Source organism: Chlorocebus sabaeus, chromosome 5, assembly GCF_047675955.1.
Source record: "Chlorocebus sabaeus isolate Y175 chromosome 5, mChlSab1.0.hap1, whole genome shotgun sequence".
Lineage (NCBI taxonomy): Eukaryota > Metazoa > Chordata > Mammalia > Primates > Cercopithecidae > Chlorocebus > Chlorocebus sabaeus.
In genome coordinates, this window is record NC_132908.1 from 18,084,540 (window position 1) to 18,099,611 (window position 15,072).

The window sequence follows — 15,072 nt, forward strand, 5'->3', positions numbered from 1 at the left end:
AGACGGAGTCTCGCTTTGTCTCCCAGGCTGGAGTGCAGTGGCGTGATCTCAGCTCACTACAAGCTCCGCCTCCCGTGTTCACGCCATTCTCCTGCCTCAGCCTCCCAAGTAGCTGGTACTGCAGGCATGCACCACCATGCCCAGCTAATTTTTTGTATTTTTAGTAGAGATGGGGTTTCCCCTTGTTAGCCAGGATGGTCTTGATCTCCTGACCTCATGATCCGCCCGCCTCGGCCTCCCAAAGTGCTGGGATTACAGGCGTGAGCCACTGCACCTGCTGCTGTGTGCCCTTTGATCGGTTACTTAACCTTGTTGTGCCCCAGTTTTCTCAACTGTGAAATGGGGATAGTAATAGTGCTACCTGAGAGTCACTGCGAGGATGAAGTGAAGCCCTCACACAGTGGCCTGGCACATGGTCAATGCCCAACAAACGTTGTCATCATTGCTGTCACCAGTAAGTAAATTGCAAGTATTTTTAGTTAAATCAACTTTTGTATTTTTGGGAGAGATGGGGTTTCACTGTGTTAGCCAGGATGGTCTTGATCTCCTGACCTCGTGATCCACCCGCCTCAGCTTCCCAAAGTGCTGGGATTACAGGTGTGAGCCACCACGTCTGGCCAGCTGTTAATATTTCACCACATATGCTTTATCATTAACGCATGTCCACACATGTATACATGTATGTGTATATGTTTTTTTCCAGAATTATTTGATAATAAGTTGCATACATTATGTCACATTTTGCTTCTAAAGAGTTCAGTGAGGCCAGGTGTGGTGGTTCATGCCTGTAATCCCAGCACTTTGGGAGGCCAAGGAGGGCCGATCACTTGAGTCCAGGAGTTCAAGACCAGCCTGGGCCATCTCTACAAAAAATACAAAAATTAGCTGGGCCTGGTGGTGCATGCCTATAGTCCCAGCTACCTGGGATGCTACAGGGGAGGATCACCTGAGCCTTGGATGTGGAAGTTGCAGTGAGCACTCCAGCCTGGGTGAGAGAGAGACGCGGTCTCAAAAAAAAAAAAAAAAAAAAAACCACTAATGGGGCATGTGAAAAGCGTATAAGAGCAGCTTGAAGGGACTCTCACTTGCTCCCAATTTGAGGATCAAATGGAATTAGGACAGTAACGGATTATAGCCCATTGAATAAAATAGGAATCCAAGAGCCCATCCTTATGACGAATAGATAAATAGATGAGCGGATTGAGAAATGTGAAAGAAATGGTAGAATTGGAAAAATCACCATTTTGCAGCCATCACAGTAAAGACAAGAATTGTCTTCCTTTAGGTAAGAATTATCGGTGTCTGTTAAAGCTGGGGGAAGAGTTTTGCATGCATTGAGGAGGACAGAGATTTTGATAGTTCAATGAGGAGCAGGATATTTGCATATCTCAAAAGGTCTTCCTACTGAGCAGGTATCAATGCAATGGGGAAAATAGTGACTATACAGCACAGACACTGGACAGTCCAGTTAATGAGAGTTCATCTCACCAATGAGGAGCAAAAGGCCATCATGTGCCTGCAGATGTAGTACCCTAAGAAACACACAGCATCACCTGTATAGCATCTCAGTGGAGAATGCATAAGCTGAATTTAATCACAAGGGAATGTCACACGTGCCCAGATTGAGAAGCATTCTATAGTTCTTCAGAAATATCACCATGGCCAGGCTCCATGGCTCACACCTATAATTCCAGACTTTGGGAGGCTGAGGCAGGAGGATTATTTGAGTCCAGGAGTTTGAGTCCAGTGTGGACAATATAGCAAGACCCTATCTCTACAAAAAATTTAAAAAATAAAGAAATTAGCCAGAGGTGGTGGTGCATGCCTGTAGTTCCAGCTACTTAGGAGGCAGAGCTGGAAGGATTGTTTGAGTCCAGGAGTTGGAGGCTGCAGTGAGCTATGGTAGCACCATTGCACTCCAACCTCAGTGACAGAGTGAGATCCTGTCTCTGATTGAACTAAACTAAAAATAAAATAAATAAATGAAATAAAGTAAAATAAATAAAAAACCAAAAACCCCAGAAATATCATTGCCGTAAATGACAAGGACAGATGGAAGAACTTGTGAATTAACACAGACTAAAGAGACATGAAAATGGAATGCAGTGTGCAATCTCAGACTGGATCCTGCGTAGAAGATGGAAAATAGTAATGTCAGAAAAGACTAATTGAGACAATCAACAGATTGGATTAGATTTCAAATTAGATTAGATTTCATTATATCAGTGTTAACTTTCCCGATTTGATAACAGCAAGTGGAAATGTCAGAGAATATGATTTTTCTTAGGAAATAAAAAAGGAAGTGTTAAGGGATAAGGGCATGATTCATACAATCTACTGTCATATAGTTCAGGGAAAAAATAGTATGTTTTACATAGAGAGAACCAGAAAGCATATTTGGCAAAATATTAAAAATTGATGGATTTGGGTAAAGAATATGTGGGAGTTCTCAGTACTATTCTTTCAGCTTTTCTGCAAGTCTGAAATTATTTCTTTTTTTTTTTGAGATGGAGTCTTGCTCTGTCACCCAGGCTGGAGTGCGGTGGCCGGATCTCAGCTCACTACAAGCTCTGCCTCCCGGGTTCACGCCATTCTCCTGCCTCAGCCTCCCGAGTAGCTGGGACTACAGGCGCCCGCCACCGCGCCCGGCTAGTTTTTTGTATTTTTAGTAGAGACGGGGTTTCACCGTGTTAGCCAGGATGGTCTCTATCTCCTGACCTCGTGATCCGCCCGCCTCGGCCTCCCAAAGTGCTGGGATTACAGGCATGAGCCGCCGCGCCCGGCCTTGAAATTATTTCAAAATAAAAAGTTAAAGGCAGGCGAAGTGACTCACACTTGTAATCTCATCACTTTGGGACGCCGAGATGGGCAGATTGCTTGAGCCCAGGAGTTCAAGACCAGCCTGGGTAACATGGTGAAACCCTGTCGCTACTAAAAAAATACAAAAATTAGCTGATGGTGGCAAGCACCAGTGGTCCCAGCTACTCTGGAGGCTGAGGCAGGAGGATTGCTAGAGCCCAGGAGGTCAAGGCTGCAGTGAGCTGAGATCATGCCATACTGCACTCCAGCCTGGGCAACAGAGAAAGACCCTGTCTCAAAAAATAATAATAATAAAACAAAAAGGTTTTTAAAAGTGGATGGGCTGTGTGTTTACAGATTCTATCATTAGATGGATGGATAAGTGAGAAGATAAAGTAAATTAAAATACTAGCTTCTGTAGAGTCTTAAGTGGTAAATAAATGGGTGTTTGTATAATTCTTTCAATATTCTTTATTTTTGAGCATTTTTACAATGAAATATTAAGGGAAAAACTATCTTTTAAAATCACAGTTTATGTGTAGCTGTGCTTAAGTGTTAACAAAAAATTTCTTATTCTAATGGGATTAGGTGCTTTGTGCTTCAGAAACTATTTTAACCAGACAGCATTGCAGTGTCTTACAATGGTATGCCTTTGAGCATTGTTTATGATGAAGTTTTGAAGTCCTTTATTAGTTTTTTGCTTGACTGACCTAGTAAGCTGCCTAATTATGGAATGGGCACATAACGTTCTTCTTGTTCTGTTTTTAGAACACGAGAGATTGTCTTTGGAAATTATTGAAACAGCAGTTTTTTTAGTGTAAACAAATTGTCAGTACATTTTCTTGATAGCACCCAGAGGTAGGGAGTTCTATTGTATTTAGAAACAGCATCTCTCTGGCTCTCCTGGACAAAGACCCTGTCAACCTTTCAGTCTGGACTGTGCATCGCAGAGTGAGGGGCCGTAACCATCAGTATCTGGGCATTTTTGAGGCGGACCTCACAGACTGTGCCACCGTCCTTGGGTAATACCTTGGCCTTTAACTCTAACAGCGAACTCTGTCCAAATCCTCTCCAGTGAATAATCAAGAAACACAGGGCCACATGATGATGTAGAATAGGAACTGGCCAACTACAGCCCATAGACTATATGTAACCTGCCACTCGTTTTTGTGAATAAAGTTTTATTGACACAAATTCATTTAATGCACATTCATTTAATGTTGGCAATGGCTGCTCTTGCACTACAGTAGTGTTGAGTAGTTGTGGTGGAATGTAGGACATTTATAGAAAAAGTTTGCCCACTATTCAAGGAATAACAATAGCTGACATTAATGGAGAACTTTCTAAGGGTGGGCACTGCAATCAGGACTTTCCACGAACCATTCCATTGAGTCCTTACTGCTTTGATCTCCAATTCACAGATGAGGAAGCTGAGACTGAGACTCAGTTACTTCCCCAGGACTAGAAAGTAGGATGTACAGAGTCATTGAGCAAACTCAGACTGAGACAGAGCCTACCCTAAGCCCAGTTCACCATTTGTCGAACAATCCAGGCTTACCTTATTGTAGTTATAATTGCAAATTATGAAAAGTGATTGCCTTTAAAAAAAAAAAATTCAGGTTTTCATGAGAGAATGTGAACCAGAAAGAAATTTTTAAACATTAAGTTTTTAAAAATAAGATTTTTGTTTGTTTGTTTTACAGCTTCAGTTAATAATTAAGAAAGTTATTGCCCACTTCCATGACTTCTCAGTTCTTTTCTCAGTGGTAAGTAGCATTTCTTAATTATTTTTGGAAATTTGTACCTGGCTCAGAGGTTCTCATTGTCTCAGTAATGTTTTCATGATGCCCCAGGCCAAAAGAAATATTCAGCAGTTCCTTGTAGTTAGTTAGGTCTGATCAACTTAAATATTTATGTCCTAAAAGCTTAAGCAGTATTTGAAAAAATAATGCACAAAAACTGAAAGAAAAATATTATTTCTGTTTCATTCCTTACTTATGGGATATGTGCTCTATTGGGCATTACACAACTTCTCAAACCTTTGAAACGCTCTGGACAGCCTTCTCTTTGCTCTTCCACAGTGATTTTCACAGAGCACTTGCTTTTTAATCACATAGCCTAATGTTAAAACTATGAAACACATTGAGCTAGTAGTTGTTTCAGTGTCTGACAGTTGAGATTTACCATGTTTCCCTCAAAAATTTAAAATATCCTGCGATGTCTGTTCAAGTTTGCTCAGTGCCCTGGGCAAGTAGGAATCTAGGTTATCCTCTGTATAGTAACATTCTATGTCTCTCCCTTCACTTCCCTCTTCCAGGTTCCATTTATGTATGCTCACAGGATTGTAAGAGTTTTTATTTTAATCATAGCAGCTAATATTTATTGGACATACAACACCCTCCAAGCACTGTTCTGGAAATTTACAAGTATTGCCTCACATCAGTTTCATACCACCGCAGGGAAGTAGGAGTTATCACTACAGTGCTGCTTTCTTATCCAGGGGGAATACGTTCCAAGACCGCCCAGGAGTTGCCCGAAATCGCAGATAGTGCTGAATCCTGTGTATACTGTGTTTTATCCTACAAATACATACCTACGATAAAGTTTCGTTTATAAATTAGGCACACTAAGAGATTGACAACAATAGCTAAAATAGAACAATTGTAACGATATGCCAGCATCGCTACTCTTGCACTTTGGGAGCATTATTAAGTAAAATAAGTGTTCTTTGAACACAAAAATGCTGTGATACCATGACAGTCATTCCAATGACCAAGTCAGCTACTAAGTGACTAACAAGTGGGTAGCGTCTACAATGTGAAGACACTAGACAAAGGGATGACTCACAGCCTGGGCGGGACAGAAGAGTATAACGTGAGATTTCATTACACTACTCTGAGCAACGCTCAATTTCAAATGAATGAGGCTAGGCGTGGTGGCTCAGCGCTTTCAGAGGCTGAGGCAGGCAGATCACCTGAGGTCAGGAGTTCCAGACCAGCCTGGCCAACATGGTGAAACCCTGTCTCTACTAAAAATACAAAAAATTAGCCAGGTGTGGTGGTGCATGCCTGTAGTCCCAGCTACTGGGGAGGCTGAGGTTGCAGTGAACCGAGATTGCACCAGTGCACTCGAGCCTAGGCAACAGAGCGCGACTCTGTCTCAAACAAATAAAATACTATAAAAATAAAAATAAAAATGAATGAATTATTTCTAGAATTTTCTATTTAATATTTTCGGATGGCCGTTAACCGAGGGTAACTGAAACTCTGGAAAGCAAAACCGCAGATAAGGGAGCAACTACCATATTCCCACTTTACAAATGAGAAAACTGATGCAGGAAGAAGTAGAGCAACTTGTTTATAGTCACACAGTCACCGAGGTTAGGATTCAGAGCAAGGCAGTCCAATTTCGAGGCCATCTCTGAACAGCTGTACTCTGACTCTTCTTCCATTGCTCATCAATATAATCATAAAAAGACTGAAGTCTGCCTTGCCCGGAAAAGCTTATGGTCATCAAAGGTTGCCGGGATGGCTCACCAAAATGTTAACTGGTCCCAGCACCAATCCCTGGAATGCATATAAGTTGTTTTAACAGTAACAGCTTTTTATTCTGTTTGTTTGTTTGTTTGCTTGTTTATTTATTTTTGAGAGTCTTGCTCTGTCGCCCAGGTTGGAGTGCAGCAGAGCGGTCTTGGCTCACTGCAACCTCCGCCTTCCTGAGTTTAAGCGATTCTCCTGCCTCAGCCTTCCAAGTAGCTGGGACTACAGGCATGCACCACTACACCTGGCTAATTTTTGTATTTTTAGTAGAGACAGGGTTTTGCCATGTTGGCCAGGCTGGTGTTGAACTCCTGGCCTCAAGTGATCCACCCACCTCGGCCTCCCAAAGTGCTGGGATTACAGACATAAGCCACTGTGCCTGGCTCAGTAACAGCTTTTTACAAGCCCAGTCAGGTCCTCTCCCTGACTTCAGAGGAGTCCTCATCTGACCTGATTCAGAGAGATGAACCTCTATTCTGCTTTTTTGACCTCCACAGAAAAAGAGACCCACAGATTCCTTCCAGTAACTTGTGTCATTTGCATATAGAGTGCTTGCTTTATTTATAGGAAAAATTTCTGCCGTTTCTGGACATGTTCCAAAAAGAGAGTGTGCGGGTGGAGGTTTGCAAATGCATCATGGACGCCTTTATCAAGTGAGTGCCACGGCGTACAGCGGAAGCCTTGATTCCCAGTGCCCTTGTGAAACCTGTTGCTAAAAAACCAGTTCGTGCACTTTGAGGCCGAGTGATGTGTACGTATTTCATACAGAAAACCACACTGGAAGGAAAGCCACATTGAAAGCAGCAGTCATGATAAAAGTTTGTAATTCGTGTTTAAGAAGACAGACTAGCAAGTGTTATCATGAGCCCTGCCAGCAGCTCCATTTTACTTTGATATGTTTTTAGAAGGAGGAGTCTTTTGATAAATTCCCTCAAGAGTCATATTTTTAAGGATACAAATCAGGGTGTACATACTTATGAAGAAGGCACCGGTGCTAGAAAGGTTTTCATCTTCAGTGTTTAGTTATGTAGCTGACTAATTTGTGATCAGTTTTCAAATTTAGCTCTTTAACAAAAAAGAAAAAAAATCAAATCTAGTTCTTTTCATTTTTTTGATTAAATCTGTGTTTGCCAAAACTGCCCGGCTGCTAATGGTACATGAAATAATTTTAAGGTGGTGCATGGAAAAAAGGTGTTTTTGTTTTTGTTTTTGTTTTGAGACAAGGTCTCACTCTGTCATCCAGGCTGGAGTGCAGTGGCACAATTACGGTTCACTGTAGCCTCGACCTTCTCACACTCAGGTGATCCTCCTGCCTCAGCCTTCCAGGTAGCTGGGGCTACAGGTGTGTGCCACTACAACCCAGCTGATTTTTGTATTGTTTGTAAAGACAGGGTCTCTCTATGTTGCCCAAGCTGGTTTTCATCTCCTGGGCTCAAGCCATCCACCCACCTTAGCGTCCCAAAGTGCTGGGATTATAGGTGTGAGCCCCCTTGCCTAGCTAGGGTTTTATTTTTATTTTATTATTTTTAAAATTTATTTTGAGGCAGGGGCCTACTCTGTCACCCAGGCTGGAGTGCAGTGGCACGATCTTGGCTGACTGCAACCTTCACCTCCTGGGTTCAAGCGATTCTCCTGCCTCAGCCTCCCGAGTAGCTGGGATTACAGGCACCCACCTCCATGCCTGGCTAATTTTTTTGTATTTTTAGTAGAGACAGGGTTTTGCCATGGTGGCCAGGCTGGTCTCGAACTCCTGACCTCAGGTGATCTGCCCACCTCGGCCTCACAAAGTGCTAGGATTATAGGCATGAGCCAGCACACCTGGCCTGTTTTTATTTTTAAAGTTATATATTTATTTTAAATGTATTAGGCAGTGTATGGTTTAATGTGATTTCATGTACAATATATTATTTTTTAGGACAAGGTTAAGTTAAAAAAGGCTACAGTTACTTTAAATATTAAGTATCTATAGATATGGTTCAGTTTGGAAAATTGAGTTTGATATTGCTGAAATGTTTTAAGCTTTTCTTGTCATCTTTCTAAAAGATTAATTCCTTCCTAAGGATTGATATTAATTCCTAATTAATTTGCTTGGAATAAATATACCTAATTTACTTACCTAAATATTTAAGTTTGCCCTTTTGTATTTTTGAAAAACCAAATGAATAATTTTGCCTAGCAAAATTTGCCCGTTAAAAACACAGTGACAGACAGGTTATGGGGAGCTTCAGAAGGTATGAGAAACATAGTAAAAAAACAAAAAAACAAAAAAACAGGTTTGCCCTTAGCCTACCTGGTTTAGGAAAGGGAAGAGTTCTTCTGTGATTTTGCAGTTAAGAGAAGTTATCATGTGTGTAGAAGAGCAAACGTGTTATTTAAAGAATTCTGGGCCAGATGTGGTGGCTCATGCCTGTAATCCTAACACTTTGGGAGATTGAGGCAGGCGGATCACTTGAGGCCAGGAGTTCAAGAGCTGCCTGGCCAACATGGTGAAACCCTGTGTCTACCAAAAATACAAAAATTAGCCAGGTGTGGTGGCACACGCCTGTAGTCCCAGCTACTTGGGAGGCTGAGGCAGGAGGATCACTTGAACCCAGGAGGCAGAGGCTGCAGTGAGCTGAGGTCACACCACTGCACTCCAGCCTGGGTGACAGAGTGAGACTCCATCTCAAAAATTAGAAAAAGAATTCTGAGACAATCAGAATACGGCTCATTACTGGTAAACTGGGCTGGGTGAAATGCCAGCTGGATAATTTGCTGCTTTTCAAATGTGTACAGTGGATGAAAACTGAATCCACTCTTACAGTGCTGTCAATGGACAAAACTTTGACTTTTACCTTTAAATGTCTCCTAGGCATCAACAAGAGCCCACCAAGGACCCGGTCATTTTGAATGCCCTTTTGCACGTTTGCAAGACCATGCATGACTCCGTGAAGTAAGCCATGCTTACAGCTGAAATATAACATGAGTTGGGTCTTAATGCCACCTAATAGAACATTAGGGAATGATTCTTTAAGCTGCCACTGTGAATAATATTACTTTATTGGGGGTATTAAAATTCTTGCTAATGAAGAGATTCCAGTCCAGGAGAGGAAGGAGGCTGAGGGTAACCTTCTTGAGAAAGCGATGTGGCAGATGTTGTTAGAAAGGAATTTATGTTGCGGGTAAAAAGCTGGTTTCATTCAAGTGAACTCAAACTCCGTGTCTCTTGGAGATTTCTGAGAGCAGCAGATAGTATAATAATGAGCTCACTCATCCAGTAACATAGCCTTTTTATTTCATCTCTTTATTAGCCAATTATTTGAAATTTAAATGAAACTGCTTACATGTCTTACATGAAGGACTTTATTTCCTCGGTATACTTGAGGCTGAGGCCTATCCACAGGCGTTACCTTTCAGTCAAAGGCTGAATAGTCACTGCTTTGCTTTCTGGTTTTTGTTTGTTTATTTTAAAAATATGTTTTCATTTGACTGTGCTTAGGGCAATTCCTGCTTGTTTGTGGCTGAAATTTTAGTCCCCAAAGAATTTTTAAACACAGCAGCTTGATTTACTGGAAAATGTTACAAGAATGGAGAAAATTGTTTTGGAACTTAACCATCAACAAGACGAATTGTATTTCTTCTTTGTTTTCTCTGCGTTTTAGAATCTTCTATGATTTTTTGTGCTTTCAAATTCATGGGTAGTTATGAAAATCAAAGTGTCGAGGCATTTCATAAAAATGGAATCGGTAGACTTTAGTTGGACAAAAATAGAAATAAAGACACAAAAAGCATCCAGAAAGGCACTTAGATTCGTGAGATATTGGGTTTTGGCTTAAGTAAAATAGAAGGTTGATTTCTCTCTTGTTAAAATTGTGCATAGTAGACAGACCAGAAGGTAGGGGTAGGGCAGCTCTTCTTTCAAACATCATCCAGGGACTCAGGTTATTTCTGTCTTATTGTTCTCCCAACCTGTCTGGGGTGTTGTCCTTGTCTTCTTCCTGGAAGCTGACGTACCTAAACCATGTCCACATTCTGGCCTGTGGGCAATGGGGAACAGCAGCTTTCTTTTGGGGGCAAAGCTGGGAAGGCTCACACGTCACTTGTGTTCACATCGCATTGTTCAGAAGTGTCCCACAGCCACCCCTAACTGGGAAGGAGGCTAGGGAATGTTGTTCTAAGAACAAAGTGGGGCTGGGTGTGGTGTCTTATACCTGTAATCCCAGCACTTTAAGAGACCAAGATGAGTGGATCACCTGAGGTCAGGAGTTTGAGATCAGCCTGGCCAACATGGTGAAACCCCATCTCTACTAAAAAATAATAATAATAATAATACAAAAAATTAGCCAGGCTTAGTGGCACATGCCTGTAATCCCAGCTACTTGGGAGGCTGAGGCAGGAGAATCACTTGAACCTGGGAGGCACAGGTTGCCATGATCCAAGATCACGCCATTGCACTGTAGCCTGGGCCACAAGAGCGAAACTCCATCTCAAAACAAAAACAAAAAAAGAACAAAGTGGACATTTGTATTGAAGGACAGTGGGCAATCTTTGCCAAAACGTTTTCTCCAAGAACAAACTGACAAGCAAAAACCTTGACTTCTGTTTTCTCTGGGCTCTGAAAATTTTTTAAAAATAAATTTGGGGAACTATTGGTAGGCCTTCACAAGTATAATCAAAACTATAACGATTTGACTTTTTCTTTCTTATATTTGTGTTAAATTTTCTATTAAATAGAAGCAACTGAGACCTGAGATTTACTTTACAATGTATCAAAAAAATAAGACGGATTGATGGATGGAGAGGGGAGTGGATAATTATGTGTAAAGCAAAACGGTGATGGCAGGATTTCGATGGTGGGGGGTATGTGTATTTACTGGAAAATTCTTTCAACTTTGCTGCACATTGGAAATATTTCTGTTTCCTTTTTGGGGAGAATGGGGGTCTCGTCATGTTGCCCCGGCTGATCTCCAACTCTCCAACTCCTAGGCTCAAATGAACCTGCTACCTCTGCCTTCCTAAGTGCTGGGATTACAGGTGTGAACCAGCACACCCTGCTGGAAATTCAACATAAATTCCATTTATTTTTTAAATAAAATGTTCAGTGAAATTTCCCTGAAGTACAGAATTTGACATTAGACCTTGCTGCCCAAGTTCCAAAGAAGTGAAAGTTACCTTTTCTTTTCTTGTTAATAACTATATCTTGAGAACAGCATCTTTGAGGGAGATGAGAAACATATTTAAATTATGTTAATTGTGATTATGTATTTTTATCAAAGGAAAAATAAACGGAGTTTTTTATATCTAGAAAATGCAAAATGTCCTTACCCGTTAAATTACTTACCCCTTGTGTATTTTTTTCTGTAGAAACTTTCATCTGTTACCTCCGTGTTAATTATGTACAATTATTGATTTTAGTGCACTCACTCTTGAGGATGAGAAAAGAATGCTGTCATATTTGATTAATGGATTTATAAAAATGGTAAGTCTTAGGGAAGAAGTTTCAGTGCACTTGGAAATGTGATGTAATTGTTTATCCTTATTCTGGCGAAAGCAGTTAACATTATGTTCTCTGGTGCTTTTCATTCTTAGTGAGATAAGATGAAATTAGAAAACATCTTACATTAGCCAGGACTCCCCTGGGGGCAAAGAGAGCCAAGACAAACTGGCTTAAGAGGAAAAAGGTGGGGGGGCGTGGTGGGTGATGGGAGGAGGGATTTCTTGGCTCATGGGACAAAAAGTCCAGCGGGCTGGAACTCTCCAAAGCAGCAGCCGGGCTCAGGGTCTCCCGGATGTCATCAGGACCTGCCTTCCCTGTCCGTCTTTAGCCCCGGACTCTGCCCCGTTGGCCCCCGGCTCAGCTGGGCTTGCTCCACCACAGTTCCAGTTTCCAGTCCCCCAGCTCTGCAGCCCGGCAGGCGGGGCTCCAGTGAAGTCCTGGGATTGAGTCTCTTTGGATTAACACAGGTCGTGGCCCCAGGCACACCTGGGTGACCTGAGTCAGGAGGGCTGAGAGTGGAAAGAAGGTGTGCCCTGAAGCAGCTGATGCAAATCATCCGATGGCGATGGAAACTATGCCGGGCAGGCAAAACGCCAGATAGCCACTCCCCATCTGTTTTACTTATCTACTGCTGAGTAACAGCTCATCCCAAAACTTAGTGGTTGTAAATAACAGGGCCTTTTTTTTTTTTTTTTTTTTTTTTTTTTGTGGAGGGGGTGGGTTTGAGACGAGGGTCTTGGTATGTTACCCAGGCTGGTCTCCAACTCCTGGCTTCAAACGATCCTCCAGCCTCAGCCTCCCAAAGTGCTGGGATTACAGGCCTGAGCCACTGCACCCAGCATGAGTTTTTTATTTTTTCTTAAACCGTGGATCAGCTCGGTAACCAGGCTGCTGCAGGCAGTGTGGTGTGACACTGGTGTGGCACGATTCAGCTGGAGGAGCCACAGTGGCCGTGTTCCCTTCTCTAGGACTTTGGTGCTGGATATGGGCTGCGGCCATCTTGGTTTTCTTCCATGTCCTCTCATTCTCTCCACTGTTCTCAGTCAGTGGTTTCAATTGAGCTTTCTTGCTTGGTGTTGCCTTCTATGAAGGCACAGACAGAAGCAGCAAGGCATTTTAAGGCCAAGTCTTAGAAATCACACAGTGAGGCCAGGCGTGGTGGCTCATTCCTGTAATCCCAGCACTTTGGGAAACTGAGGCAGGTGGATCACCTGTGGTCAGGAGGTCAAGACCAGCCTGACCAACATGGTGAAACCCTGTCTCTGCTAAAAATACAAAATTAGCCGGGTATGGTGGTGCATGCCTGTAATCCCAGCTACTCAGGAGACTGAGGCAGGAGAATCGCTTGAACCCGGGAGGCCGAGGTTGCGGCGAGCCAAGACCATGCCACTGCACACTCCAGCCTGGGCAACAAGAGCAAAATTCCGTCTTGGAAAGGAAAAAAAAAAAAAGAAATCACACAGTAAACCCCAGCCACATTCTACTGCAATCTGTGGGTCAAAGCAAGTCACAGGGCCAGTCTGGAGGGGAAGAGCCTCTGCCTTTTGATGCGGGTAGTCCACAGAGACATTGCGGAAGGGCAAGCAGAGTGGGAGAGATTCCTGCAGCCTCCTTTGGGAACATCCCACCATTATACTATCCCAGCCTGAACAGTCTTCACCTTCATTCTGGGTGCCAAAACACCAACTGCTGCCAATATCTTCTATTTTAGTAGAAAAGTCAGGACCAAAGCTGACAGAGATGAAAATGACGAGATCACTTTGAAAATAACCTTGAAATTCTGACTTGTTCAATAATGCGGGTTGATTAGTCCACCTGACTCTGGGTGAAATATCAATTTTGATGAAAATTCAGGTTTAGCCTTTCAATTCCTGTGTTAGAAAACCGACCTATGGATTTTCCCAGGTCACTCTCCGTTGTCCTTGCTTTTTGTACTCATCATGTGGTATTTATCTTTTTATGGCATTGTCTGAAAGTTGCCGAGTTGTTACGGAAAAGAATATGAGGAAATCAGATATGAAACATGATAGCTGTAATGGAAATGATGATATTAAACCTCATCTGGACAAAAATGATTGATGTACAGTAAAGTTTTTCTTAGTAACCAGCTGTTCATAAATTTGAAGAAATAGGAGACGAGGTGATGGTTTAATGGTGGAGAAACTTCCATCTATGGCTTCTGTAGCCACCAGTGAGCTGCCGAGGTTGGCTCCTCATCAGGAAGCAGAAAGGTGTGACCGTTACGATGGCAAACCTTCTGACAAATGGCCCCCAATAACCACATTTATGTTCTGTGAAAAGGCCACAGCTGACAAACAATATCCCATTATTCCCTTTCCAGTGGTTTCCTTCGGAGCCTGGGAAATTCTATTTACACTTTGAGCTTCTGCTTTATACCCTCTGACTTCTTATGTTCTAGTCCAGTGCCCGTGTCATAAAGATGAGGTGGCAATAATAATATTTCAGTCATACCATATGCCTGTGTTCCCTCTAAAAATACCACTGTCCCCTGCAGCATCGTTCTCCTTGATTCTAGGTTTCCTTTGGCCGTGATTTTGAACAACAGCTGAGTTTTTATGTGGAGTCCAGGTCAATGTTTTGCAATCTGGAGCCTGTTCTTGTGCAGCTGATTCATGTAAGTATCTTCATTCATTACTTTCTTCTCTCAATACATATTTATTGATCATCTACCTCCCAATCATTTATTTTTATTTTATTTTATTAGAGACAGGGTCTCACTCTGTCACCCAGGCTAGAGTGCAGTGGCGCAATCATAGCTCACTGTAACCTTGAACTCCTGGGCTCAAGCAATCCTCCTGTCTCAGCCTCCTGAGTAGCTGGGACTACCAGCTCAAGCCACCATGCCCGGCTATTTTAAATATTGGTTTTTTTGGTTTTTGTTTTTCTGTTTTTTGAGAGATGAGGTCTCACTGTGTTGCCCAGGCTGGTCTCAAATTCCTCACATCCAGCAATCCTCCTGCCTTGGCCTCCCAAAATGCTGCGATTACAGACATGAACCACTGTACCCAGCCTTAATATGGGATTCTTCTGGTCCTGTTTTGTTACTGTTCTCTATGGTGTGAAAGGTGCTTTCTCAAAGGTTAATAAACTTACAATTTTGGTTTTATTGATCTGTTTTTCTGTGAGATTTGCATTTTCTCATTTCTGCGTGCCAGCAACAGAGTTAAGTGACTTACAGAAATCTAACCAGAAGGAGCCCCTTCTTACCTAACAAGAGGTTCCCAACTTTCTTGGATC

General features: G+C 42.4%; 1 protein-coding gene across 2 annotated transcripts in view; it reads left to right on the top strand.

Annotated features, from left to right (window-relative positions):
- VPS35L (VPS35 endosomal protein sorting factor like) overlaps positions 1-15,072 on the top strand; it is a 147,229-nt gene that overhangs the window by 78,320 nt on the left and 53,837 nt on the right. For both annotated transcript variants that reach the window (XM_007986967.3, XM_007986973.3), the window contains exons 20-24: positions 4,503-4,565; positions 6,906-6,991; positions 9,190-9,270; positions 11,733-11,796; positions 14,351-14,449. In XM_007986967.3, the coding sequence (XP_007985158.2) occupies positions 4,503-4,565; positions 6,906-6,991; positions 9,190-9,270; positions 11,733-11,796; positions 14,351-14,449 (393 nt within the window). The remainder of the gene's footprint in view (positions 1-4,502; positions 4,566-6,905; positions 6,992-9,189; positions 9,271-11,732; positions 11,797-14,350; positions 14,450-15,072) is intronic.